At 47.4% G+C, this 26,602-nt stretch overlaps 7 protein-coding genes across 7 annotated transcripts; 6 read left to right on the top strand and 1 right to left on the bottom strand.

The window, feature by feature from the left end:
- Positions 1–3,855: 3,855 nt before the first annotated feature.
- Positions 3,856–8,738, top strand: ARB_05382 (MAP kinase kinase kinase (Bck1), putative; the record flags this gene model as incomplete). The annotated part of the gene is made up of 2 exons (XM_003015939.1): positions 3,856–8,546; positions 8,618–8,738. 2 exons carry the CDS (start codon positions 3,856–3,858, stop codon positions 8,736–8,738), a joined length of 4,812 nt encoding a protein of 1,603 aa, XP_003015985.1.
- Positions 8,739–9,871: 1,133 nt separating this feature from the next.
- ARB_05381 (uncharacterized protein) lies at positions 9,872–10,866 on the top strand (the record flags this gene model as incomplete). Its single annotated transcript, XM_003015938.1, has 2 exons — positions 9,872–10,160; positions 10,220–10,866. The coding sequence occupies 2 exons, from the start codon at positions 9,872–9,874 to the stop codon at positions 10,864–10,866; spliced, it is 936 nt and encodes a 311-aa protein (XP_003015984.1).
- Positions 10,867–11,110: 244 nt separating this feature from the next.
- On the bottom strand, positions 11,111–12,286 carry ARB_05380 (alpha-tubulin suppressor protein Aats1, putative; the record flags this gene model as incomplete). The annotated part of the gene is made up of 1 exon (XM_003015937.1): positions 11,111–12,286. The coding sequence occupies one exon, from the start codon at positions 12,284–12,286 to the stop codon at positions 11,111–11,113; it is 1,176 nt and encodes a 391-aa protein (XP_003015983.1).
- Positions 12,287–13,606: 1,320 nt separating this feature from the next.
- Positions 13,607–15,605, top strand: ARB_05379 (mannitol dehydrogenase, putative; the record flags this gene model as incomplete). Its single annotated transcript, XM_003015936.1, has 3 exons — positions 13,607–13,708; positions 13,907–15,348; positions 15,482–15,605. The coding sequence occupies 3 exons, from the start codon at positions 13,607–13,609 to the stop codon at positions 15,603–15,605; spliced, it is 1,668 nt and encodes a 555-aa protein (XP_003015982.1).
- Positions 15,606–17,443: 1,838 nt separating this feature from the next.
- ARB_05378 (uncharacterized protein) lies at positions 17,444–18,949 on the top strand (the record flags this gene model as incomplete). Its single annotated transcript, XM_003015935.1, has 1 exon — positions 17,444–18,949. The coding sequence occupies one exon, from the start codon at positions 17,444–17,446 to the stop codon at positions 18,947–18,949; it is 1,506 nt and encodes a 501-aa protein (XP_003015981.1).
- Positions 18,950–19,760: 811 nt separating this feature from the next.
- Positions 19,761–22,320, top strand: ARB_05377 (uncharacterized protein; the record flags this gene model as incomplete). Its single annotated transcript, XM_003015934.1, has 5 exons — positions 19,761–19,912; positions 19,986–20,325; positions 20,395–20,911; positions 21,059–21,417; positions 21,484–22,320. The coding sequence occupies 5 exons, from the start codon at positions 19,761–19,763 to the stop codon at positions 22,318–22,320; spliced, it is 2,205 nt and encodes a 734-aa protein (XP_003015980.1).
- Positions 22,321–24,408: 2,088 nt separating this feature from the next.
- On the top strand, positions 24,409–26,001 carry ARB_05376 (uncharacterized protein; the record flags this gene model as incomplete). Its single annotated transcript, XM_003015933.1, has 1 exon — positions 24,409–26,001. One exon carries the CDS (start codon positions 24,409–24,411, stop codon positions 25,999–26,001), a length of 1,593 nt encoding a protein of 530 aa, XP_003015979.1.
- Positions 26,002–26,602: the final 601 nt, after the last annotated feature.

Below are 26,602 nucleotides of genomic sequence, written 5' to 3'. Positions count from 1 at the left end.
CCTTTGACCGTTTTACACCATTCGCCCCTTGTGTTACCAAACCGCCTCCTGGGGTTGAAGATTCGCTGGTCATCATTGTATCCAAGGCTTCTGAAACGCATAAGATACATGACGTTGAAGCCTTCGGTACCTCTGCCAATCGCTAGAAAAGTCACTTGGGTTTGCCTCCGGGATATACTTCTTATTGCAGCTGTTCAATTCAATTGAACGAAAACTTTAGGCAACTCCATACATCCGTATCCCATACCACTCGTACTCCTGCGGCTGGCCTTTGGCTCAACACTGCTAATATCCATACTTTTTCTCTTCCCTTGTTCTTTCTTGTTTCTTTTCCTTCACCCGCATTTCCCCTCCTTCTCGTGTTCGATTCGATCCAGTACCTTTCCTATGGCCTCTTTGGTTCTGGGCTTTGGAGCGGAATCACTGCCCAGAAATTGAACCATAGATGTGGAGGCTCCGCCATTCACATTATACTTTTACTCTCAGGTTTAAGGCCTGCCTTGGTTCTTTCATCGTTGAGAAGGGCTTTGACTTGTTCTTAGCCCTGTATGTCTCACAGCAACCGCATTCCATGAGTCTTACAATTTGCAGAGAGGTCGGCTAAATAATGCCCTGCTTTGGCTATGCCATTTGCTGTCTTTATGCACTGCTGAATCATTCAAAAAAGAGGTTCACGTTCATTTCCAGGTGCTCAGGTGCCTAACTCTCATCACCTCTCTCATCCGATCCATATTTCCTGTGATTCCCTCTCTTCATTCTGGGAAACAAAAAGGCTCATCCTCTAGTTGCCATCAAGGCCGGTTGGCTATTTTTCGGCTTATCTACTGCGTTTTTACACCCTTGTCATTGTATTTTTCCAGGACCAGAGCTTTCAACCTTATATTTCCTACTTTGATATCATTCCTGCTTATTGAACATCTAGAAGTTGTTTCCGGATGGGCTAATCTGATAGACCACTGGACACCTCTAACCTACCTGATCTACTACGAGCTTACATACTTGCCGTCATAAATGCACAACATTCCGTGCAACGCGTCTTGCCTGAAGCGCAATTCATGAAGTTTGTGTCAAACAATACTTGTGAATCTCCTTGATTTTATGTGAAGTTTCACGTAAGACATCAGAAAGCCACAGTATGTGTCTCTCCGCTGAACAGACTGAACGAACTCAAGCCCGGGACAACGACTAGGTTTATAACATGAGCGCCACCATCGTGATATTATATTTCAAAGTCAGTAGCCTCATGGCAGGCCTCGGGCTCTATTGTGTTAGAATAGGCGAATAAAAGCTGCCAAATAGTGGTGGGATGTTAGAGCCCAATGGGATAACATATATCTGTCATTCATGATGATATGCTGCCATGTAACATGATATTTGAATGTGGCCTGGAGATTCTAGATCTAGACTATTTCGACATCTTGGATCGCTCAAAGTTGACTTGAGAACCTTGGTGTCTATATGCCTTTTGTCTCATAGGGGTGTGGACCACTGGTCGGCAGGATCCTGTTATCTCCCGCTGTTGGCAAGTACCACAACGGCGAAGTGGCCGTTCGTTTTAAGACTGTTCCTTTACCTGGAAGTATACCTCCGCAAAGAGATGTTAACCCGACTAGCAATATAATCAACTAGTTATACTGAAAATGGCCTCAATTCATTCGTTTTTTGCTGGGTAATGAAGAGTTGATGCGGAAATGCATTGGGGGAGGACAATTTGGTCTATGGGATATTAACCATCCAGTTGCTTACTCCTCACAGCCAGCCCTGATCTCGAGAATCAGGCAATTAACAGTGCTCTCCTTTCCATTAATTAAAGCGTGTCGCACTTTCCTGTCTAGCATATTATGTTCCATTGAATTGGCCGTATATCGGATCCTCTTTTCAGTACACAAATCGATGGATATGTTCTACTTGTAAGTTTTCTGCCATTTCGTTGGGCTGACGATGAAATTGAGTATATAGAATTGTTGTTGATATTCCGTAGATAAAAACGAAGAACAGGCCATACAGGCTGCGTTAGATACACGAAACAAGTAAAGATGACTACCTAATTATTAGCCACGTTTTGCATCAAATACTTCCGATACAGGGAGAAACAGAGAGGTTGCGGGTATCGCACATCAGACTGTTTTTGAGGTCTCTATTTGGTACTCCGTATTAAACCACTATTTACAAATAATTCTAGGAGTAAATTGTAGAAATAGGGCATAATTTGGCATATATTTGTCACATCATATATATTTACCAAGTTGCACTAAGGGGGTTGGACTAACGGCAACTGCGAACGGGTCACACGTCAAATGAGAGCTTCATGGTGGAACCTTAACTTATATCTCGTAATGATGTCTTCAAGAAACCGGAGCGAGAAAAATAGATGGAATTCGAAACACCAGACCGAAAAAAAAGAAAAACTGAGATTGCATATCTGTGGAGGTATATATGCACTTATGACCTAGGTGGTTTTCTCCCAAGCTGGTTTCGAAGCTCCTCTCGAAAATACTCGAAGTACTTCCCGAGACCTGGTCCTTTAGAAGGTAGCCCATGTCAGCATGGCAAATGTATGATGAAGGTAAAAGCCAAATACCATCTATGTTTGTCCCTCCCATATCTTCCGGCGCCTTGCCATATCTGAACTCTTGGACCGACTTGTGAATGCGTTGGACGGCTCGATGGAAAGTTGGACTTGCCAGAAGCTGCAAGGTATCAGCAGAAACAGTATTTTAGTAGGGGGAGCTGTTTATATGATTATTACCCTGGCGGTAAGCCACACCTAGATAAACCAAGTCAGTTAAAGAAACATTTCAACCTAGTTTGGATGTCCATGTGTACCTCAAGGAATCTCAGCCACATCCTGGAGGCCTGCCTTCTTCTGTATGCGCGTATTTACTGGATCCTGTCCAGAGAGGAGCGATGGTAAATGCAGCGCGTCATGTCTTCCTCGCCCTTCTGCCTTTCCTTGCTCTTGGTACTCCGTCATCTCCTTCTCGCCGCAAGAAATCAACATATCAGGAAGCCGTTGCTTACATAATAAATAATATTACCTAAACATAAATCACGTGAATATCCACTTTTCTTTTTTTGGGTGCGCGCTCGGGCCCAACTTTACTTTTTCCTCCTTCGACCTCGCAGGGAGAAAAAAAGAGAAGAAAAAAGGACAAAGCAAAAAAGGCGTCTTTGCTTGTCGTTTAGCGCGCGACGGCGGCCTCGTTCTCCCTCTATTCCTCCCACTTTGCGCCTGGAGCCCGTTGTTTTGCTGCGTGCTCCCTTTCTCTCGTTTCACCTTGATAGTCGGCTAGCTGAACTGGGACCAATCGGACCGCTCAAGGCCTTCCTGCGTGGGATTCAGCTGCTGTGATAATTAGCGCCCTTCGTCCTTAGTTACATGTTCCAGGGTAGCTGTGCTCCCTCGCATCTCCTTATGTTCGACTGTTAATCGGACATTAAGACCAGTACCTTACATTGCGCTTTCGACATCTTACCATTTAGTCTCATTACTTTTCACCTCTGACCGACAGTTCGCACTGCTGCCAACCAAACTATCGAGACGCCAGAGTGAGCCAATCACTTCTTCGCTGCACCCCCTCTTTTATCCATCCTGCTTTCTGCCGTGGCCAGATAGGCAGTCGAAAATCGCCATTCACAACCCTATATAGTTGGCTGAGGGTGCTGATAAGGTGCCGAGGATGTTGGGCTGACGGAATGTCAACATAATATCGTTGGCAGGTCCTCGATTCTAGAATCTGGGCGTTTCTTCGGGTTTAAGGGGCGCAAAAAGGATAGTTACCAAGGTGGAAGGAGGTGCTAAGAAAAGCACAATTTAACCGGCCTGACAGTTGAAAGCTGATAGACAGATTAATTATGGACGGACAACGTCAACAATATATCCCTGGAGCTCCCATGGGAACTCTTCCTCAGGGTCATATCCCCTTTCCTCCTCCTCCGCCTCGAACTCAAGCCTCCCATGGCATAACTCTACCGCCGCCGCCAGGACCTCCACCAACCTCATCATATGCGCTCCAGGGGATGCAGCATAACTGGTCGAGACAAGGGATGAACCAACAATATCCGCCCCCGCCCCCGATAATGCCGGTAAACCACGCTCAAAATCAGCATTTAGCAGCGTATCAACAACAACGAAAGCAAGGGTCCCTTTCTATACAGCCCACCATGAGCGCTGATGACCCGCCTCTCACATCTGCCACTTATATTCCAGGAAGAGGGACATTTGGTCCAGGTGTAGGAATTCCGCCTCTTGTTACGCACGAGTCTCATTTTCAGTTCGGCGGCCGGGATCCTTACCCTTATCAACAGCAACAAGATTTCGGGACCTTCAGACAACAATATTACAAACAACAACAGCCAAATGAAGGGATAGCCCAACATCACCTGGCCCAAAGACCATATCAGCTATCAATACCCCAATCCGCCCAACTAGATTCGATTCCTACTGGACAATCGATCGTGACAACATATAACTCCAATCCCCAGGCAACATTACCTCCCTCTGATATTCAACAACATACCAACCAAACCTCGAACAATGCTAATGCAACGCAATCAAATGGAGCCATACCTCATGGTGATGCAGAAAAATGGCCGTTGGATCGGGTGTTACTCTGGCTAGCTAACAATGGCTTTTCGCAAGACTGGCAGGAGACATTCAAAGCATTAGATCTAAAAGGGTCTACATTTCTCGAGCTGGGCTCGAGGGGCAACCTTGGCAAAATGCATCAAGTTGTATACCCTCAACTAGCAAAGGAGTGTGTCAAAAGTGGGACCGGATGGGATCATGCCCGCGAGCGGGAAGAAGGGAAACGTATGTGTAAGCTCATTCGGCGGATTTCTAGTACCCTTGGATCTGACACCGGCGGACATGGGCGGTATTACGAAAATGCGGCTTCACACAGTGCATCCACAGATGGCGGGATAGAAAACTCACCCAATCTGAACCGGGAACCCATGTCAGCTGTATCGAATAATGTTGCCTCCGAAAACAGCCCTGGGCCCCAGTTTGCTGAAGTTGACACATCAAATACTACACAAAGACAGTATTCAAGTCAACATATGACTGTTCCGAACACTGACACCGCGACAAATGATGGTAATGGACATGATGGTACCCTTCGTCGAAAGCAGAGTCCATCAATTTCAAGTGACACGGGTTTCCCACCTCCGACATACTCTGACAGTAAATCTCATGCTAATAGCCCTGCCGCTCAATTTGCATCTCTTGCTTCTCCCAGTCATCACAATAAACGAAATAGTTCTGACTCAACTATGAGCCGTGGCTTATCATCTCAGGGTGGGACTGCTCCCAGCGGTCCAAATTCCTCTATTCGGACCAGCATCGGTGCTGCACTCGGAGACTGGCGTGCTGGGCACAACTCCTCTCCGCAAGAACAGCAGAAACAAGTGAATGAAACTCCCCATACTCAGGGCAAAAGTCTGTTCCACATATTTAGGAAAAAGAACAACCATGAGAGTCATCATCAATCCTCCGACGAGATGTTTGATTCTCCAACAAGCCCGGGGGTTGGCGTCCGCAATACTCCCCCTTTTGCCACTTCCTGTCAGGTACCATCGACTGTACCAGATTACGACAAACCTCGAGGCCAGTCGTGGGGTATACCACCACCTTCACCCGCCAAGAAATTTGTATTTGGAACAGTTGATGGATGGAACTTCCGCTTGATTGACGTTTCCGATGTTGATGCTGCTGATTCACTCCGGGCACTCATTTGCAATAGTGTCGGTATCAAAGATCCCGGAAGCGCTTTGATTTACCTCACTGAGCCCGGTCAGATCATGCACGAAGAACCCCTTAGTGACACTATGCTTGTTGTCAATCGTCGTGCCAGATCTGACCACTTGGGTAGTTTGAAGTTCTTCATCCAGAGTATTGCCATGCCACCATCAGCGGGTTTAGGGGTCACTTTTGAACGGTCAGTGAACGGTTACAGAGTTCCATTGGATATGACTGAAGATGATAGTGCAACTCGAGTTTCTACAGCACGACGAGTTCCTCCAGCGGAGAGGTCCCAGAATGGCTTATCCAATACAAGTGTCTTTCCAACTCCTAACGGAGGCCAGGCCTCTAACTTAAACTTTTCGTCCGACCAAGAAAAGGAAGTCCTCATACAACGTGCGCACGAACAGCATCTCCGCGATGCCGAACGTAAACAGAAGGCTTACCTTGAATCCAGGAAGGATAGAATACAACGAACAGAAATCACTACTGGAAATACTGCTGTTAGTATCAAAGGCGATCGTGTTATCGATTTCAACGCTCCTCGAACTTCTCCATATGAGGATAAAAGACAAGAGACTCTGATTCCGTTGCGCAAGCCACCACTAGCCCCATCGGAGTCGAATACCCTCACTAAAGTCAACTCCCTTAGCAAGAAACCTGAGGATCTCCGAACGAGGAATTCAAAGGAGTTCCAGCCAGATTTCCACAGGCAAGCTTCCTCAGATACCAAATCTAATTCTCCAGGGATTGGCTTTGGTCTAGGGGCTGCTTTAGCGAGTGTTGGAAAGATGTCAGGAGTAATTGGAACACCCATGGGATCATCTACTGTTCCCAACCATCCTGCTGACAGTGCAGTGAGGACAGAATCTCGCCTCTCTGAGTCTGGTGCCATATCACCAGGTACGGCTGCATTTTCCGAGAAAAATGTGCCGGTTCGCAGTGAAAATATCGAAAGAGATAATGATAACGCTGTTCGAAATCCTGTCAGCGAATGGACTAGCCAACCAAATGAGCGTCCTGCTGCATCATCAGATTCTACGCTGCCATCGAAACCAACACTACAAACACGAAAGTCTTATGGTCCTGATTTCGATTTCCAGGAATCTACCGTTCCGTTTGCCAAATCTCCCTTACCACAAGAGGATTCAGATGAAGATTCTGATTCTGGCCTTTTCGCCAAACCTATAGCACGACCGGCCCCTCCCCAGGCTAAGAGGAAACCGGTTGCAAGCAGCTCTAAAATCGAGGAACTGAAACCGACTCTGAAGGTTAATACAGAGCCTAGGTCTGTCAAGGGCCGTTCTGTGGCATTCAAATCACCAACCACGGCAGGAGTCTCTGGGGGGAATTTCCCAGGAAGTTCCATGTTCGATGGAACTGAAAATCAGAATTCCGCTGATGCTGACACAAGCAACCCATCTACGGATGATCGCGATTACGACAGACGACGTGAATCATTCGTCAGGGATGATATTTGGGCAAGCAGACCCCCCGTGGAAGGGATGATTGATCATCTAGACGACTTTTTCCCGGGTGTTGACCTAGATGAACCTTACCTGGATGGGAATGCCCAGTCTCCACCCTTATCACCTTCTGGGCCATCCTCTCGGGATGAAGCAGAATCGGAAGCAACAGATATCAGTGCCGCTACAACACAAACTACTGGTACGACGACGGGATATACAACCATGACGGACCTTCCAGATGTGCTAGGGTCAGCAGAATCAACACTTAAAGCAAAGAGAATACCAAGTACCGTGGCGCACCGGAACTTGTCACGCTCAGGAGGATTGAACAGAATGAAATCCATTCGTGAAGTAGCAAAGGGAGCCCATCAAGTGAACCGACACCAGAGTATACAAAACAAGGGTGCAGCTGCATCTGGGATCCTTCGAAGGAAGAGTACCAAAATGTTTGGTGCTAAAATAATGCAAATTAGCCCAAAGCCAGGGACACGATTAAGTGATTTGGACCCAATACCACAACAACCCTCTGCAATGATACAACAAGGGAAGCTTCCACAGCGTCAACCTACTTTCCGTATCATCAGGGGTCAACTGATCGGAAAAGGAACATATGGAAGAGTTTACCTGGGTATCAACGCCAATACTGGTGAAATTTTAGCTGTGAAACAGGTTGAGGTGAACCAAAAAGCTGCCAATTATGACAAAGACCGCGTTAAAGAACTGGTTGCTGCCATGGACCAAGAAATTGACACCATGCAGCATTTAGAACACCCTAATATCGTTCAATACCTCGGATGCGAGCGAGGGGACCTTTCGATATCGATTTATCTTGAATATATTCCCGGAGGTAGTATTGGAAGTTGTCTTCGAAAACATGGAAAATTCGAAGAGAGTGTTGTGAAATCCTTGAACCGCCAAGTGCTAAGTGGTCTTGCTTATCTGCATGACCAGGGAATTCTTCATCGAGATCTAAAAGCTGATAACATTTTGCTTGATCTTGATGGTGCATGCAAAATTTCCGATTTTGGTATCTCGAAGAAGAGTGATAACATTTATGGTAATGATGTTACCAATTCCATGCAGGGTTCAGTTTTCTGGATGGCCCCCGAAGTAGTTCAATCCCAAGGCCAAGGATATAGCGCCAAAGTTGACATATGGTCACTTGGCTGTGTGGTCCTGGAGATGTTCGCGGGTCGACGACCATGGAGCAAAGAAGAAGCTATCGGAGCGATTTTCAAGCTGGGGAGCTTAAACCAAGCACCTCCTATTCCTGAGGACGTTGCACTTGCAATTGAACCCGCTGCTCTTGCATTCATGTATGACTGTTTCACGATGTGAGTCACCCTCCTGTTATTAACCGCAAATAAATATTGTCCTACGTCTACTGACTGACACCTTTTCTTAGCGATACTTTTGACCGTCCAACTGCCGAAACTCTGTTGTCACAGCACCCATTCTGCACGGTTGATCCAAACTTTAATTTCCTTGACACTGAGTTACATGCCAAGATCCGACATGTCCTTTAAGGGGCTTTCAATTCCATATTCATCTTGCCTCGCGATCGGCCATTTTCTCAAAATTCAAGGTCTTACTGGTATAATTTTCCATCTTCTCAGTCTACAAATTAAGGGACTGTTCCGCTATTTTATACCCAAATTTCCGTTTCATTTTATTGCTTTTAACTCCATTTGTGACTCTTCATATGGCAGTTCATTTGAATGTTTATTCTGAAGGTGCCTCTAGAGGTTCTCTTGTGATTGCTATATATCTGTTATGAAGCCAACTGGTATGAGCGTGCGAAGCATAGGCGTTTCCAGGATTTTCTCTCTGCCCCTTTAAATGAGATCGTCGCGTTAGAACCTACTCTCTCCATACGCATTATTGTAAATATTGCGAATTTCAAATGCACCACGTTCGAGAAATGGAATCTGCTCGCCATAGTCGCAATAATAAGGTTAAAATGCCCAAGTTAATTCGCACCTGACTTGAGCCTCATTTGTTTAGTCAGCAGTTGAGATAGAGAAATTCTTAAGCAGACGACGCGGTTTCAACGACAGACAAGGTGATCAAATACTCACCTCACCGAAATATGGCTTCATTATCGTTTACATTATTGCCCGAGGCGCTTATGCAGCTCCGTGATGTATTGATTTGTCTATCTAAATTCAATGAAACTGTCTCGATCGAAGCAGAGCCTGACTGCGTAAGCCTCAACTGTGTTACTACCGTTCCCCAATAGCAGTACATCTCCTAAGGCAGTTGAGATTTACGTTTGTTATTCAGGTGAAGAGGTTATTAACTTATATCCGGATCATGCTCTCTAGCTACGCCTGTCAACATTGAACGTTACCAAATCAGGTTACGCATCATATAGATTGGACGCACCATCCTTCTTTTCACAATACTCATATAGTACGCCATTGACTAAGGACAAAAATGGAAAGGATAAGATTTCTTGTCAAATATATATCAAAGTACAGCTTCCCTATTAGTTATAGATATTAGAACATCCAAGCTGACGAGAATTATTTTTAAGGCACTATTATCTGTGTTCAAGGGGCGGGCTGGCGATTTTAAGGACAAAGATACTGCAATTGAAAGGTGTAAAGCCCAGTTATTTGACAGCCCAGAGGAAACAGAATGTCGTTTTGTGGTACAGATGATTTGCAAGCATGGTGAGTGGGCCAATAAACTTTACCTGGAATATTCATGCATTAACATACTCTTATTAGGTGTTTTGAGGACCTACAAGCTCATCTATGAGCCAGCTGATGTTCAGCATGCAATTTTCGGTAGATCAGATTCCCAAAATCAGTGGAGTGTGGATTCCAGATTCTTGCGTGAAATACTTGAACATTTTGGCCGTGGTGCAGAGCATTTAGACGTATATTGCGAAGATGGCCGGGCAGTGTTCACTAGCTATACAGAGAAAGTTATAGCCGGGACAGGTATGCTGGTGTTAACATTCATATCTTCATATATTTTCCTTCCAGCTAATGGTGTATAGAAATACTGAAGCAGCCGGTTCATACGTCCGTGGCAATCGAGACACGAGACTTTGTTCATTTTAGCGTCGAAGAAGGACTACATGTTGCTATCAGCTTAAGAGATTTTAGGGCTGTTATTCTTCATGCAGATACGCTCAAGGTCCCCATCACCGCTCGGTATACACGGCCGTGTCGGCCTCTACAATTCTCCTATGGTATACCTGAGATGACTTGTGAAATCACGCTGATGACGCGTGGGGAATGCATTGATGAAACGGAGTCGGTTCCATCGCAGAGTAATGGGGCGCGGGAGGTTCCAGCACGACCTGCGCAACAAGTTGTAGTGAGTGCTGGGGGAGATGGAGTTTCCAGGGAACAGCAGCAGCCAATGCAGGTACATGCGCAGGTACAACCCGAACCACAAATATCAATGCTGCCACCAGCCTCTCACGGGCAAGGTACGAAGCAGATCACATCCCTTGCACCCGTCGCGCCAATAGATCATGAGAGCTTGTTTGTTGCAGCAGATGATGATCGCCAGTGGGATGAGCCTCACTACGAGGAGGAAGAGAGGGAGGATATGCTTCGCTGGGACTCAAACCTGGACCAGGTAAAGACCTTTCTCATACCCATAGATTCCTTGATATTGATGAAATCGTTTGTATAGGAGGCCTTGCGGCAGAATATCGGAGGCACTATCCAAGACAGTGTATCTAAGATGGAAGGGAGTTCCGGGCGGGACAATATTGACGCTAACCGGATGGAAGACAACGCGGTGGGAATTCCACCAACTCAGCGGATATCTCAGGTAAGACCGGATAACATTATTTTATTTTATTTTATTTCCCATTACAGTGCTTACTGAAATAGATACGTGGTCTATTTGATTGACCTACTGTTTGGGAATCATACTATCTAACTTCAGGTTCAGATAGCAAAACCCAACTTGTAGCGCACCCAGCACCAACAGCCTCGATGCTGCTGTTATCTATCGGCAGTTGAACTTCATTCCAGTGTCCGGTAACGTTACCTTGCTCATCAGTCTCTGGGCCACAATTGCCGTGCTCACCCCATCCAAATGCAATCAGAGTCCTATGATCGATTGCGCCAACAACGTGCTCGCTTCCAACAGCAAGGTAATCTAGAGCGGGCATTGTGGCAGTCGGCAATTGGCCTCTATCATTGCGACCCCAAGCCAGTACCGTGCCATCACAGAGATGTACATATACGCCATGCCAACTAGCGGTTAGTGACTTGTATGGAGCTACCATGGAAGGAGCAGCAGATGATAGGGCCCATTTATCTGGTCCAAGTATGTAAAGCGACTCTGATGAAGCGCCAGAGTAAGATAACGATGCCGAAGAGGTGGTTGTCAGTACGGTGAACTCCCTACCACAGCTGATCCCTCGAATATGGCCAGGCAGATTACCACCCACCACTATCTTTTGTGGCGACCAGACGACCTTCTGACTAACCTTGTCGGCTCCCAGCTGACCTTTTCTCGCTGCTCCCCAGCCGTATATTGTGCCATCGTCTAATAGAACTATGGTGTGGGCCATACCGCTGGCGATGGATATGACATTTCTACCAACTGGTGGAAAATTCGGTATCTTCGTTGGCAACGTCCTCTCGATGACGTCTGGCCCTAGACCAAGTTCACCCTTTGACCCGTGCCCAGCGACAAATATAGAGTCTTTGTTGACATCTACAAAAAAGGAAGCAGACCATGTTGCAGAGATATTGGAGAAGGTGGAAGCCTCGCGCCGGGCAAGAGCAACATCGGCAAGCGGCTCGGCGATAATGACACGCTGAAATCTGAGGAGATTCTGGGTCGAAGCGTGCGTGGCACACTCGCCATGCAGATTGGAACCAGCGGCGTACACTCTGCCACAGGCCAGTCGAATCAAAGTGTGGTTCCCGCCAGCGATGAGCTGCATGAGACTGGGACTGAGGCTATCTCTATCTCCCGAGGCAGGCGAAGGGTGCTCGTCCCCCACGAAAAGACACCTCGCTGGCGTATTGACATCTTCCATGTGCCCGATCGCCAACTGGCCTGCACCGTTCGAGCCAAAAGCGTAGAGGTGCATCATTGCGAGCCCACCACGTTCCTCAGCTGGCAGCGTTTCGTTCGAGACGAAGAAAGGGAGCAGAATGACCACGGGGCAGAAGCCCGGGGAGTGCAACAGCCCAGGGACAGGCCCGGGAAACTGCTGGCTGCTGTCTATGCCTAACAACAACCCCTTCAGCCTTTCCCCCTGGTCGGCCCAACCAACCTACAAGTAAGCTAGAAAGCAACAGAAGGGGAGAAAGTCAATAAATCCCTCACGCAAAGCACAGCCAGAAAAATATTACTGAAGGAAACGAAGCCTTGAGAGCAAAGATATACTTTTCTCCCGATACTTACTACAATATTAGCAGGTCGGTTATTATTGGCCTACGAATTGAAGCTTGCGCTTAACGACAGGTGACTAAGCGAGATAATGCAAGATGCCAACTCCATTTCTTCGTTATCAGTCAAAATAGAAACACAGGTGTTGGTGCATAGACGATATGAATGTCTATCACATCAGGGAGCAGAGAAGCTTGTCGCCTTGGATCTCTTACCATCCCAGAAACTAGAAACGACCCTGCCCCCTTCGCTGCGGAAGCTGGAACGTTCGCGATGTTACTAGCGGGACGCCACCCGGACAACTCCCGAGCAAGGGGCTTGGGCAGCAAGGGAGAAAAGATAACCCCCACTAACTTGCCTGGTACAGGGCAGCCCGCACCGTCAGGATTTCAGGATGACGGGGTGATGTCGCGAACTCACCCCCCGGAGTAACATCGCCGGCGTCGCAACTGCTAGCCAACCTCCTGTCCACGCCGATGCTAGGCTTCATGAAAAGGATACAGGCCTCGCAACTACCTACCTGGCATTCTTGCTCGCGGGATTGCTGTTCATCCCTCCTTGGCGAATAGCTGGGGTGGCCTAGGGACGGAAGCTAGTGGGAGGAACGAAAGCAACTCGATCGGAACAAGCAGGGAGTAGCAGCTGTTCACAGAGGGTTTGTTTCGAATTAAGGAACACACAGATGGACATGAAAGATAATGTGACACTGCTGGTTACCTTATCTTCACCTATCAGATATCAGTGACGGATCTCTGGCAACTATCAGGTGCTACACTGGAAACCTTTTGAGAACATTCTTCTTGGGAACAAGAATCTCCATCCCGGAGAAGTTATCTTCCTTTTTCCGGTCTCTGCGTTCTGATTCGAGGCGATGACGCAGGCCAAGGGGGTGCAGGCCAAGTGGGGAGCAGAGCATGCAAGCCGAAAGCCAGTCAGATTGCTTCTACAGTTACGACCAGGGAGGGGGGGGCGTTGCGGGACATGATTTCATCGGAGGTTGCTCTAGTACTTTGGGGACATGAAGGTCCAGGCAAGTGAAAGGAAGAAGCAAAAAGAATACTTATATAGCTTGCCTCCTCGGGCGCAGGATGGATGTATATGGTTATCTCTGGTGTCTCTGGTACATCGAAACTACTTCCCTGCCAGCCCTGTTTTATGCTATACAAATCTAGCTTTGAATACCACTCAATTGGACGATAGACATTCGCCTTGAACCAAGTTTCAGATCCTTTACTGCTTTGCTCGCTCGCTTGCCTGCCCCGTGGTTGCACCGGAAGTGAATTACACGAACCAAAGGCGTACAGAGTAGAAGTGACAGAGAGCGCGGAGAGAACCTGCGCTGCAAACAATACAAATAAAAGGGCCGTCCGCAGAACCAACCGTCAAGCTGGCGTCCTCAACTCCCAACTTCCTTTCCTTTTTCTTTTCTTCTCTCCTCGCCCTCCCCACTACCTCCGTCACGTCGATATTAAAAGCCATCAGCACTGCTCTCTCCTCGGCAATCTCTCTCTTCCACACATCTCCTTCAACGAGAGCTCTAGCAAGGCAAAAGACCGCTTCATCAGCTACCCTTTCCGCGTCCGCGTCCAGCAAGATGCAATCCAAGAAGGCGATCCATTTCGGCGGCGGCAACATCGGCCGTGGCTTCGTTGCCGAGTTCCTTCACGAGTCGGACTATGAAGTCGTCTTCATTGACGTGATGGACCAGGTCATCGAGAACCTGCAGAAGTCAGAGTCCTACACCGTCACCGAGATCAGCTCTGCCGGCGAGAATGTCAAGAAGATCACCAACTACCGCGCCATCAACTCAAAATATAACATGGAGGATGTCATCCGTGAAATATCCACTGCAGAAGTTGTCACCTGTGCTGTTGGACCCAATATCCTCAAGTTCATTGCCTCTCCTATTGCAAAGGGTATCGATGCCCGCACTATCGAACGCCCTCTTGCCGTCATTGCTTGCGAGAACGCCATTGGAGCAACGGATTCCCTGGCCTCTTTCATCAAAGAGCATACAGACAAGGACCGTCTTGCCACCCTTTCTGACCGTGCCCGATTTGCCAACTCTGCCATTGACCGAATCGTGCCCACTCAGGACCCCGATGCCGGTCTAAACGTCAAGATTGAGAAGTTTTATGAGTGGGCGGTTGACCAGACTCCATTTGGTGACTGGGGCCACCCAGACATTAAGGCCATCCACTGGGTTGACAACCTTGAGCCATACATTGAACGCAAGCTCTACACTGTTAACACTGGCCACGCCACTGCTGCCTACTATGGGTATAACTCTGGGAAAAAGACCATCTACGAGGCTCTTTCTGACCCCCGTATTAAGAAGATGGTTGACGACGCCCTAAGCGAAACTTCTCGGCTCATTATTGACAAGCACGGCATCCCAGAAGAGGAGCAGCGTGCTTACGTCAATGCTATTATCGAACGTATCTCTAACCCATACCTGGAGGATGTCGTGGAGCGTGTTGGCCGTGCGCCTGTCCGCAAGCTGGGCCGAAAGGAACGCTTTATTGGTCCTGCTTCCCAACTCGCTGAGAGAGGCCAAAAGGTCGATGCTCTGATGGGTGCGGTCGAACAGGCTCTGCGCTTCCAGAATGTATCTGGCGACGATGAGAGCACTGAGCTAGCCAAGATCCTTCGTGAAGAGAACTGCGAAACCGCCACCCAGAAACTGACTGGGCTGGAACCTAACCACCCTCTGTACGACCGTGTTGTTGAGAAGGTTAGGAAGGTCCAGAATGAGTCTAGGTACGTCAGGGGATTGGGCAAGATATGACTTGAGAGGGGTATAATTAACGCTGTCCTACAGAGATATGATGCCTTCCGTCTTGTAAATCAGCGCAAGAACCATGGAGAAACAATGCCTATCTGTCCCGTGAAGCTGCACAAGCACCTGCAACTCGACAGTCGGAACCCAAATCAACAAACGCCTCTTTGCATTATTAGCAAACAACGACAACTGGAAGGACATTTCCTCCAAAGGATCAGCGAAAGCAACAGAATAAAAAGAACAAAAAAAGAAAAAGAAAAAGAACCAACAGCAAGCACTCTAACCAGTATGATTAACGATGTATCTATTATGCCCCCTTTTTCCCCTTTTCCTTTTCATCTTTTATTTCGGACTCGGGCTGGGCGTCGGCGTACAAGGAGCCAGGCCAGCGTTCACAGCATTACAGACATGAACACATTAGTGATTCCAGCTAGCTAGTTACGAGAACAATCTCGACATGCCGCCATGAGCGAGCTGAAGCAATGAAATACAATTTGTAGCTCTTAGTCCTCGTCTTCTCATCTTCTCGACATGTTTATTTTATTTTTTTTATTAATATTATTTCGGGCGGACGGGGATGTATATACACGTGATCGGCTCGTGCAACTACTTTTATCCGACATCCGAACAACCGTAATTATGTAATCTCGGTGGATTAAAAGATTCGGCGAAAGAGACGAAAAAAAAAAAAAAAAGAGCTGGAGACCGCAAGGGACAAGAGAGGGACAAGAGAAGGCGAGAGAAACGGGAGGAAGGAGTCGGGAGTGCATCGAGAGACGGGCGGATAGGGACAAGGAGCGGCCATGTCCATCCATGCTTGGGAAACCAGTGAGGATGCAGCCAGGGATGTTACTTGCATAAGGTACTCCTTTTTATAGGCTGCGTATTACTCCGTTCCTCGCAAAAGCCCCAGTCGACTCCGATAATATCTAAGTATATACGTACTACATAGAGCCCTGGTATATCCGGCCAGACGAAGAATATGGCTTGGAAATAGCCGGACCAGCATCAACTTCGCACCTCCCTTTAGCCCGTGCAAAAGAGAGGGTAGGAGGCCTAACTTAGTGCTGCTTCCGTTTGGCAGCGCGGAGAGCGACGCATACAGCAGCCAATTCCCCGCCCTGCAGGATGGCTCGCAGTTGTTTCCCTGCAAATGGACTCTTCTCCGCTTGCAGCAGTCGTGGATGCAACCCGAGGCCCTCTTGATCGTTCCAGCCACAGGCTAAGGTTCGCAGAAGGACCCGGAGGGCGGTGCAAAAAAGAAAGAAAGTGACAACGAGGCGTCGTGGATCCAGAGAGCAAACAGGCAGGCATGCGGTTTGTTGCTTTTTCGCATCCTCTGCAAAGCTGAGCACTACCCTCTGGGTCCAGACAGAGAAGGCTAATATATCCCTCTTGCAGTGGGAGAAACGATGGTCTTTGTCGAGGTTGTGGTTACATCACTGCGGTGCGGGAGAAGCGAGGATAGCGAGCTCCCCTTGGCTTTCTGTAGCCTCATGCAGGGCGGATAGCGGCATCAGGTGCCCCCAGCGGACGGGTTCAACCGTTATTCCCGTATCTCTCGCCGTGCCCATCTCTTTTGCATGTTCCTTTTTTGTGCGCTGAACTGCCCATTTTAGGACGATTCGCAGCTGAATACAGCCCATCGCTCATATTCAAACGTGTTATTGGGATCGTTTATCGCCCGTTGTCTAGGCGCTTATCGCCCTTATCGATGACCTCATAACGTGGGCCGCTGGGAAGGAAAAGCGAAAAACAGGCTGTCGCTGTAACCGCACGCGACCGCAACAAGGCCAGCGACCGACGGTGATCCTCGTCTGTATAGCATCGTCTTCCTGTACTCTCCATATATGTATCTCTGTATATGTGTGCATTTCCGCTTCGTTCATTCGTGCTGATATTATCTATCTTCTCAGCGTTGCGGCTTAGGCTTTTTGAGGCATCACATTCGTTTTTCGGCCTCCACACAGATTGTTGATAGATATTCCATACTAGCATATATATCCCGTCCAGGAAGCCCTAGGTGTCTGCCCACGTCTAATATTCCAAACTTGAGAAGGCGGAGGAGGGAGCATGGCTACTCTGCCACTACCGCCTCATCGCTCCCTTCTCCATGGGGTCGAGCAGCTGCCGCCATACACCCCGCGCATAACACCTATGAACGACCCTGAAACAGCATCTATACATTCTGATGCGCCGTCGTATGTTTCTGCTGCACCGTCCTACCACTCATATCTACCAGCATCCCACCGACGGGCGAGCGATGTTCTCACTGGCACCCCTTCACCAGCTGAAAGTCAGCCGCAGCATCAACCCCGTCAAGACTCTCAGCAGAGACAGGAGCGACAGACGGCTCGAACTCAGCCTGCACACAATAATAACTCAAACCGACATGGCCTCCCTCCGACACCGATGTACGCCCGTGGTTTCGAGAACCGCATCGGCCCAATATCCCCCTTCAGCAATTCATCCAATTTCACCGCCCGCTCTATACGCAACACTGCTTCTAGCCTTCGGTCAATATACAACTCGTCAGAATGGGTGCCGGTAACAAGCGGTCTGCAGTCGCGCCATTATCGAAATGTTGCAAACAGGCGTGTGACAAGTTCGTCCAGCGAAATCAATGCCATATCGAGATTTATATTCCCAGGTCTTTTCCAGACAACAACCGATCTCACAACGTCCAGTATCTCAGAGACGGAGAACCGGCCTTCTTCGTCAAGAAATATACCGGTACCATCTTCCCTTGGGCAGGCACATAACTCCTCCACCGTCACGCTCGTTCGTTCTCCGACAGAAGAACCACCAACCGTATCGACTGCAAATGAGATAGCCTCGCCCATGCATTCTGGCATACATCTCCCATTATCTCCCCATGAGGATCCTGATCTGGTTGGCGAAGAAGCTGCAGCTCGCTTCCGATCTCAGCGGCTTTACATGGCATCGCAGCAAGAAGAACCGAATCGAGTCCGCTATCCAACGCCACCTCGAAGCCCCGCACAACAGCAAGAACCGCCTAGTCAACCAGGATTGGTATATCAGTATAGTTCGCTCGTATCGCCTGCGTCTACTTCAATTGAATTCACACCTTCGCCAGAACAGCAGCGGAGAGCTCGTATGACGGGCTCCCCAGTTTCGTCAGATAATTTGTTACTTCGGCCAAGACCTAGTAGGGACCGCATTGAAGCGGCTAGGTCTCAGAGCCCAGAAACACAGCAACTGAATATCCATCCCCTCACACCAACACCAACACAGACACCTCCTACTGCACGCAATACAACGGCTACACTCAGCGCAGAAGCAGGACCCAGCACAAGCACAACTGCAAGGTATAACCGCAGATCTGTTGTCGACCATGACAATGTCTTGCGTGCTCAGGAGGCACAGAACTGGGACTTTATGCTAGCCCAGATGGCAGATGGAGAAGGCCGCGAGCGTAGCTGGAAGAAGAGGTATAAGGGGCAAGTTGAGAAGCAAATTCATATTGCGAGACATTTGAAGCTAGGACCTCTTCTCATGGTTGGATGGAGGAGGCGGCTAGAGGAAAGGAAGAAGGCAAAGGCAAGGGCATTTAGTTAATGGATATCTATTAATAGATATCTCTCCACAATTTTCATTTTTGGTTTGGATGGCTGTTGTCTTCGATTTTTCGGTTGAATATGGTTTTGGTTTCACTCAATTGGTTAATTGCGGGCTTGGTTGAATGGTCATCGCTTATATATGTGTAGGTGGGATATCAGATAGCATTAAGCATAGGTTGAGTTCACATCCTGCTCACTAGCTAACAACATGGTCATTTCTTGTAGCTGTCCGGAGTATGGCTTCTGAAATGGAGAGAGCGCTCTAAGAGATCCAGGGATATGCTGCTCCTATATTGATTAGAGCGACTTATTATCTCCATTCGAATAGTTTCTGTCAGTTACCCGTCGGCTCCTCGAGAGCCATAATATTCCAGTATACCTGCCTAAATAATTCCTAAACGTCCGCCCTATAGCCACGACTGTTTCGTACTGAATTCAAGTTCACAGGTCCTTTGAGTAGATGTAGGTGGATATATGACGGGCAAAAAGGGCATTGGCAACTAAGCAAACTCATGAACTGTATAGCCCTAGGCGTCTGCTAGGCTTCTGGGGCGCCTGAGCAGATGATGGCTGGCCATGAAATCTTCCGTTTTGTCGAAGTTGAAGCTGGACGTTCGAAGTAGGTCAAAAGGAGCTTTCTGCCACGTGACCCGAGCCTCCAAAGCTTTAAATTAACTCAACGAAACATCCGCGACGGACAGATAACGAGCTGTGCATCCAACACCTTTGATGTTCCCAGGAATACATATATCAGCCCTCTGCACTCGGAGCGGTCGTCGGCTAATTCCATCATGCGCATTGTCTAGAAGATGCATGGGTCTACAAACGGCGAGGGGACGGAGCAGCCAGCTCTGCTCGCAGTGGAGGATGCTTTGAGTGGGATGAAGAATGACCTTGAGTTCACGCAATGGTATGGCAGCGCGAAGGACGAATTGCTAGAAGCGAGCTACGAAAAATACCAGTGCGTTTTGATAATCTACTTTTTTATAACCTCGTGTTATTTATATACGTTGACTAACAGGTGGACTATCTAGATCATGTCTCGATGACTTAGAATTAACGACCTGCCACCTTGACTCTCTTCTCCAAGACACATCACACACTTTAGACATACTCTCCACTCTATCACAATCATTTGAAGCAGTGGAGGATCGCACGTCCGCTTTTCGGAAACAATGCGAAGGCCTCCTCTCCGCTCGGAACAAAAGCGCGAAATTAGCAGATGAGATTCGGGAGAACCTGACGTCCTATGACTACCTGGATCCAATATCAAGAAGACTCAATGCACCAGGAGCTGGCAACTCAGTTCGCTCAAAAGATTTTTCGGATATGCTGAGGCGTCTAGATGAGTGTCTAGACTACATGCATGCGCATGTAAGTTAGGAACTCTTTCCACCATCTCACCACTGTGTTTTGACGACTAATATATGCACTCACTCGTAGCCAGAACAAAAAGAGGCAGAAATATATAGAGCTCGGTATCGCTTACTCCTCACTCGTGCACTTACGTTAATCCGCGGCCAGTTTGTCTCCACTGTGCGGGACATCTCAGCAGGAGTTACAAAGCGGATTGCCGATCGCCAGCTTAATGATACAACCATGTCAGCTCTATTATATGCTAAATTCCGTGTTGGTGCCTCTGAGATGAAAGACATGGGACTCGAAATTCAGAAGAGAGCAGTTCCTCCCCTAGACCCCGAACAAGGCGCCGAAGCAGAATACCAAAGTCTCCTCAACGAGCTCCATGTAAACTTTGCAACTTCCCGCGCAAGGCTGGTGGTACCTCTTGTGAGAAAAAGACTGAATGATATCGCAAATGCACCAAGCACGTCAAAAGATTTAGTTGCGTTTGCAAGAACGAGCATCAGCTACGTACGCGGTATATGTCTCGATGAATTCGATTTGTGGGGAGAATGGTTTCATGGCCAGTATGGTCTTTATGATTTTCTTGAAGCCATTTGTGAGCCGCTTTATGACCATCTGCGACCTCGAATCATCCATGACAATAAACTTGTTAGACTCTGTCAGCTCTGCATACTACTCCAAACTCGGTATTTAAACGAACCTGACGAAGATGGAGAGTGCGTGGTGGATCCAAATCAGCTAGATTTTGCGATCTTGATCCAACCTGCGCTTCAGGATGCGCAAACTCGACTTGTATTTCTTGCACAGGCAATCTTGCGAGATGAAATCGAGAGATTTAAACCACGGCCAGAGGACCTTGATTACCCTGCTAAGAATAAGCAAATATCGTTAAGTGCGGAAAATAATACCACGCCAGTAGTTTCAGGAAGAAAGTCTTCATTAATTGAGTCGAAGATGCCAATGGTTATGGATGAAGATACGGACTCCCCGGCAGAGAAAGAATCCCAATGGGACTTTACTTCTCAGGCAATGTTTGAAGGATGGTATCCGACTCTGAAGAAGGCAATCTGGTTGTTAAGTCGTATATATCGACTGGTTAACGCAAGTATTCCCTGAATTTATAAGTATACATTGGCCCTCGTTTTACTAACAGGACTGTCGATATAGTCGAAAGTGTTTGATGACTTAGCCCATCAAATTGTCCATCAGACAACTCTCTCAATTCAACAGGCTGGCACGGAGATATCGTCGAAAAAGTCAAAACCGGACGGCCTCCTATTCTTGATCAGGCACTTGTTGGTACTAAAACAGCAAATTGTTGCATTTGATATAGAGTTTGTGTCCCCTGACGTATCCTTTGACTTCTCTGGGGTAACCAGTACTTTCTGGGAACTACAAGAACGCGGAGGACTCTTCAATACCCGGACGTGGATTCAACTTGTTGGAGGTGGCCTTCTACCTCAGGTAGTTGAGAACATGTTGGACGCCAAGGTTGAGCTCGATGGTACACTTCGAACAGTAATCAATGACTTCACCAATACTTTCGCAACCAAAATGACATCCAGCTTGCCTCCAGTATCAGGCAAAACAATAACCCCGACATTATCTCAACAAATTCAAAAAGGTGCATTAACTATGCGCCATTCCATTGAGGAGGAAGTACCTATTCTACGGCGGTTACTAGACGATTATATTGATGACAAAAGAACAAAAGAAACGCTCGTTAGTGCTGTTCAGGATACAGTCACTCAGCTCTATGAAGATTATTTGGAGGCATATGCTGCAGCAGAGGCTGGCAAAGACAAGCCTGGTAGAAAAGCCTCTAGAAAACCAGTTGCGACCGGAGAACTCTGGGATATTGAAAGATTCGGGGATTGGACTGACTCTATCTTCAGGCCGAAGATTGAAGTCTATGAAAGTGACAATGATGAAAGTCAAAATGATGACCCGGATGAAAATGGAGAGTATGGTATAGACAGCGACGAGGAAGATAAAAGTAGCTAGGCTATCTTGCAGGATTGCTCAAGAGGAAATAAACGCTTCTAACTATGGCTGCCCTTCGGGAATTTCTAGCGTAAGTTTGCCATTGATGCACTCTGAATTCCCTTTTAAACTATATAATTGCATATGAGAGTAAAATGCAACAGACCATATAAATGTGAAGATATCAAAGTAATCTATTATTTATAACGTAAAATGCCTAGACAGTTTCGTATAGTAACACATCCATCCTTCGGCGCCAGAACCTCTCTACCCTATCGAAGTGCGCCGTACGCCAAGTATAAGTAAACAATGCAAGATTTCCAAGACCGTCCAAATTAATGATATCTCGGTGATTCTGCCTTGAGTAGCATCATAGGCCGTCGGGTAAGTGGTATATTCATGACCATCAACAGCAGTATCCCATTGACATAACACTATCACTATGCAATCATTCCCACTACCATCCATCATACTAGGCATATGACCTGCCTAATGCTGATAGGAACCTCAACCCCTGCAAATTAAGTGAGCAATTGTTCTACAGTTTCACATGAATAGGAAGAATTGGGCTGCTTACAAACAGTACGAACACCGTAGCGTCTTCTTGAGTAAACGTTGGACCACTGACGGGAGTAGGCAGGTTCATATTCATAGTGCGGGCGGTTGCCTAGTCGTGCAAAGTGAGGTCGTTGATGAAAGCCCAGGCGGCAGCTTCTGAAGTGTACCTCTGGCCAAGGCCGGGGGTGTATTATTCCACAAGGTCTCTCTTCACGTCTCTCAACGGTGAAGCTTTGCGTCTCCATCTTCGTTGTGATCCAAATTTGGCACATCGAAGTGAGCGGCGTGCTGCGAGAGCTATTTGACAAGACAGGTGACGAAAAGCGGGACACCGGTGAAACGACTGTACGTACTACCCAATAGTCCCTTCTCAGGCTCCAGATAATTTTGGTTAATATATTCGTAAGGGTAGGATAAACGTAGGGTATTTAGCTGGTTGCGGTGCCACCAGTATTTTTCAACAGTCTCTCGGCTGATAAAGTTGGGATAACTGCATTGATAATATCGAAGATTACGAACAAGACCAGATTATGGAGGGGAATACAACGGTAGTTATAGGCACCCACAGCAATCGTATATTTGTTGCATGAAATCACACAGCAGGGTTATGTTGTTAGGCAGACGCCGCAGTCACCAAGGCACCATTCCCTGCCATTCCAGGTGAATAATTTTTGGGATTCCTTCTTGGTTTACTGGAGCCCAGCATCCCGCCATGGTGGTAGTCTGCAAGCCTCCCGCGAGACGACAGGGGACGAGGAATTTGTCAATGCGCAAGATGCCATGAGAGACAAGGCCTGAACGTGGAACACAGCCACATATTTTCTTACCAAAGCGTCAATGACGTCGGCCTGGGTATATTTTTCCAATAACGCATCCTCTGGCTATGGAGGACCAGAGAAATGTAGGATGGGCCCATCGTCTACCTATGTACGGAGTAGGTTAGCTAGACATAAGCGCCAACAACTAGCCACACCTACGGCTCACGAAGGAGCCGAGCAGTTAACTCAGCCACCGGCCCCCACCAATTGCATGAAAAAAGCTCCCTCCCCTGTCAAAAATGGTTGGTCCAGAATAAGCAAAGGTCAAGGGGACGGGTTTCAGTTGCATATCTATGTGTAGGCAAGGCGTCTTTGGCCGACTCACATTTGAATATGTGGCTGGTTAAAGGGCAGCGCGCATGGATCGTGGACGCGCTGCTGGACGGAGTTTTATGCAAGTCCAAACAAGCTTATTACGTAATCAATATCATCACTTAAAGCGGTTAGCTTGTATGGAGTCGGGTAGACGATGAAGTCAGTTATTCACTGTGTCTAGATATTTTAGATATTTCACTGCTTCTTTCCGTTCTCTTTTCCATCTACCTTTTCTACCCTGCCAGCTAAGAGTCAGGATTTTTTGTACTCGATTGCCCCATATTATTCCTTACGCTTTTAACATAATGTCAAAGATATATAACGACTCCCTCTGCAGCAGATCAGTGGTCTCCCCTTCTTGGCCCAGCAGTTTGATACATAATTTTTCTACCTACATTGACGGACTCGACCGCAAAAGATGATGCAGCTTGGCCATACTAAAGAAATGGCCTCGGAGATGATAGTTGTCTTCCCTGCTACCAAAGAGCCTTTGCAGAGCGCCAGAAGCAGGAGTATTACACCACAGTCAGAACGAATGGCTTCTAAGCAGATTGCATTCATTTCCCCACTGGGCTCATTTCCAATTACATCTCCCAGTCGTGTCGGTTCTCACTTATTCACACAATCAAGGCATCTGTTCCCTAGTGGAGAAGCATTTATAGGTTCGTTATTCCGCAATACCATAACTCTGCTACAACACGTTAACATTGTTATAGATGAGAGATTGACGCTATGCCCTGGGCATGCGCACCCTGAAATTCCACCATGGAGACATCGAATCTCGAATAAGCCCTTCCCACGTCACATCATATTCGATTTTGACCTCAGAACGGATTCGGTCTTTGAAGAGAAGTCTTTCATTTTTTATGATATCATTCCGTCTACCATGAGCGTTTTGTTCGACGGATGGTTTTTAATCTTTCATCTTGCATCTCTTCCGCCGAAGCCCTGGCCAAAGAGAATAGCAGGACTTCCCTGCTATTTTACAACCACAGAGGGAGATCTTGGTCCAAGTCCTCCGATATATCGCCCAAACTTCACGCACATTCGCTTGTTGCCAGATTTGAACTTCTCGGATGATGAATCCAGGGCAGAGGAACTCTTTCAGCTCACAAAAACACACTTCATCAACATTTTGGTAGCCATAACTGAGATTCAGTACTGGGGAAGGTTCATTGTCATTGTGCTTGAATCTCGCCACACGGATATGTCTCATCTACCCCAATCTATCGCCAGATGCAACTGCTTCTATTTGTACGATGATGAAATGGGCCGTCCTCTGAACCATTCTGCTTTACGCCATCTTGATCCGGCACGGGGATATCCAGACAATAGCAAATATGACACCTTGCGTCCTGGAGTCATGCTCAGCTCGGGAAAACATCCTACAGAGGGATGGGAACTGCTTACTTCGTCTGGAGTTGAAGTCCATGACCGAAATGGATATCGGTACATGACCTGCACAGCACACAGATTCCCACATAATGGGAGAGTTTTTCATCCAAACGCTGGCGGCCAAGAGATTGGAACCCTCCTTGAAGAGATCACGCATACAGATATCGGTTTGGTTCAACTCGATAAACAGATCTCCTTTACTAATGAAATGTTCCAGAACACAGTTGTTCCGGGGCCTCCCATACAACTACAACGATTCAATGCGGATGAAGAATCTCGAGGCAAAGCAGAAGATGACATTTACATCAACAGCCCATTTACTGGGTATATCGAGGGGATGCAGGGAGTACTTTCCACGTGTCGTATTCCAGCTGATGATCCTCATGAGCCAGAACAACCGTGGATTCAAACCAGATGGGATTACATGGGTCAGGATTCAAGCCACAATCTCGAGGATGGAATGTGTGGATCTGCAATCTGGAATGGCCAAGGGGATGTCTTGGGATTTTTCAGATATGCACCAAAATCCGGGCACTTTCTTGACTGGTGCATGTCAATATCCAGCCACGAGTTGGTGAAAAGAGGTTTCTCCATTGTTACCGATGCACACAGGTAAGAATGGCTATAGCTTTTCCCACAATCCCCTTAATAAAAAGGAAAAGGAAAGAATTGACAAGATGTACCAAATTCAAGTTCTTTAAAGCATTCTGGACGCAGACCCACCGTAGTTAAGGCAGAGTGAACTGTGAGGAGTGACCGTTGCACTGTTCCAATAGCTTATCTAGTGCTGGGATTTTGGAATTTTGTCATGCTGCCTTGCTAAGTAGTTAATTAGTTACGGGGTTAATTAACTCCTGGGGTTCATCGATCCGCCTTTCAATCTACCTGTCATCCGTCACTTCTCTTCCAGCTGCTCACACTCCAGTGTATGTCCGTGTCCAGAAGTGAGTTGATACAGATAAGTTTTTCTACCTCTCCGAATAAAGCTGCAAGTGCCTAGTGGAATGGATCAGTTACTCCTTTTCCTAAGGTGCCTTTCCCTTCAGGCTAACTACAGCTCTCTCCAAGTTCAGGTAAATCAACTATCCATTCCTTAAACCAACTTCTTGACCCAACACGCCGCATTGTTTCTACTCACTTTGCCCATTAACGATTAGGAACTTCTTACGAGATGTACCGAACTGTGAATTAGACTAGCCGGCTAAGTGAGGATGCAA

The sequence above is a fragment of the Trichophyton benhamiae genome (genome assembly GCF_000151125.1).
Source record: "Trichophyton benhamiae CBS 112371 chromosome Unknown contig01145.0, whole genome shotgun sequence".
Lineage (NCBI taxonomy): Eukaryota > Fungi > Ascomycota > Eurotiomycetes > Onygenales > Arthrodermataceae > Trichophyton > Trichophyton benhamiae.
This window is presented reverse-complemented; position numbering and strand designations above follow the sequence as displayed.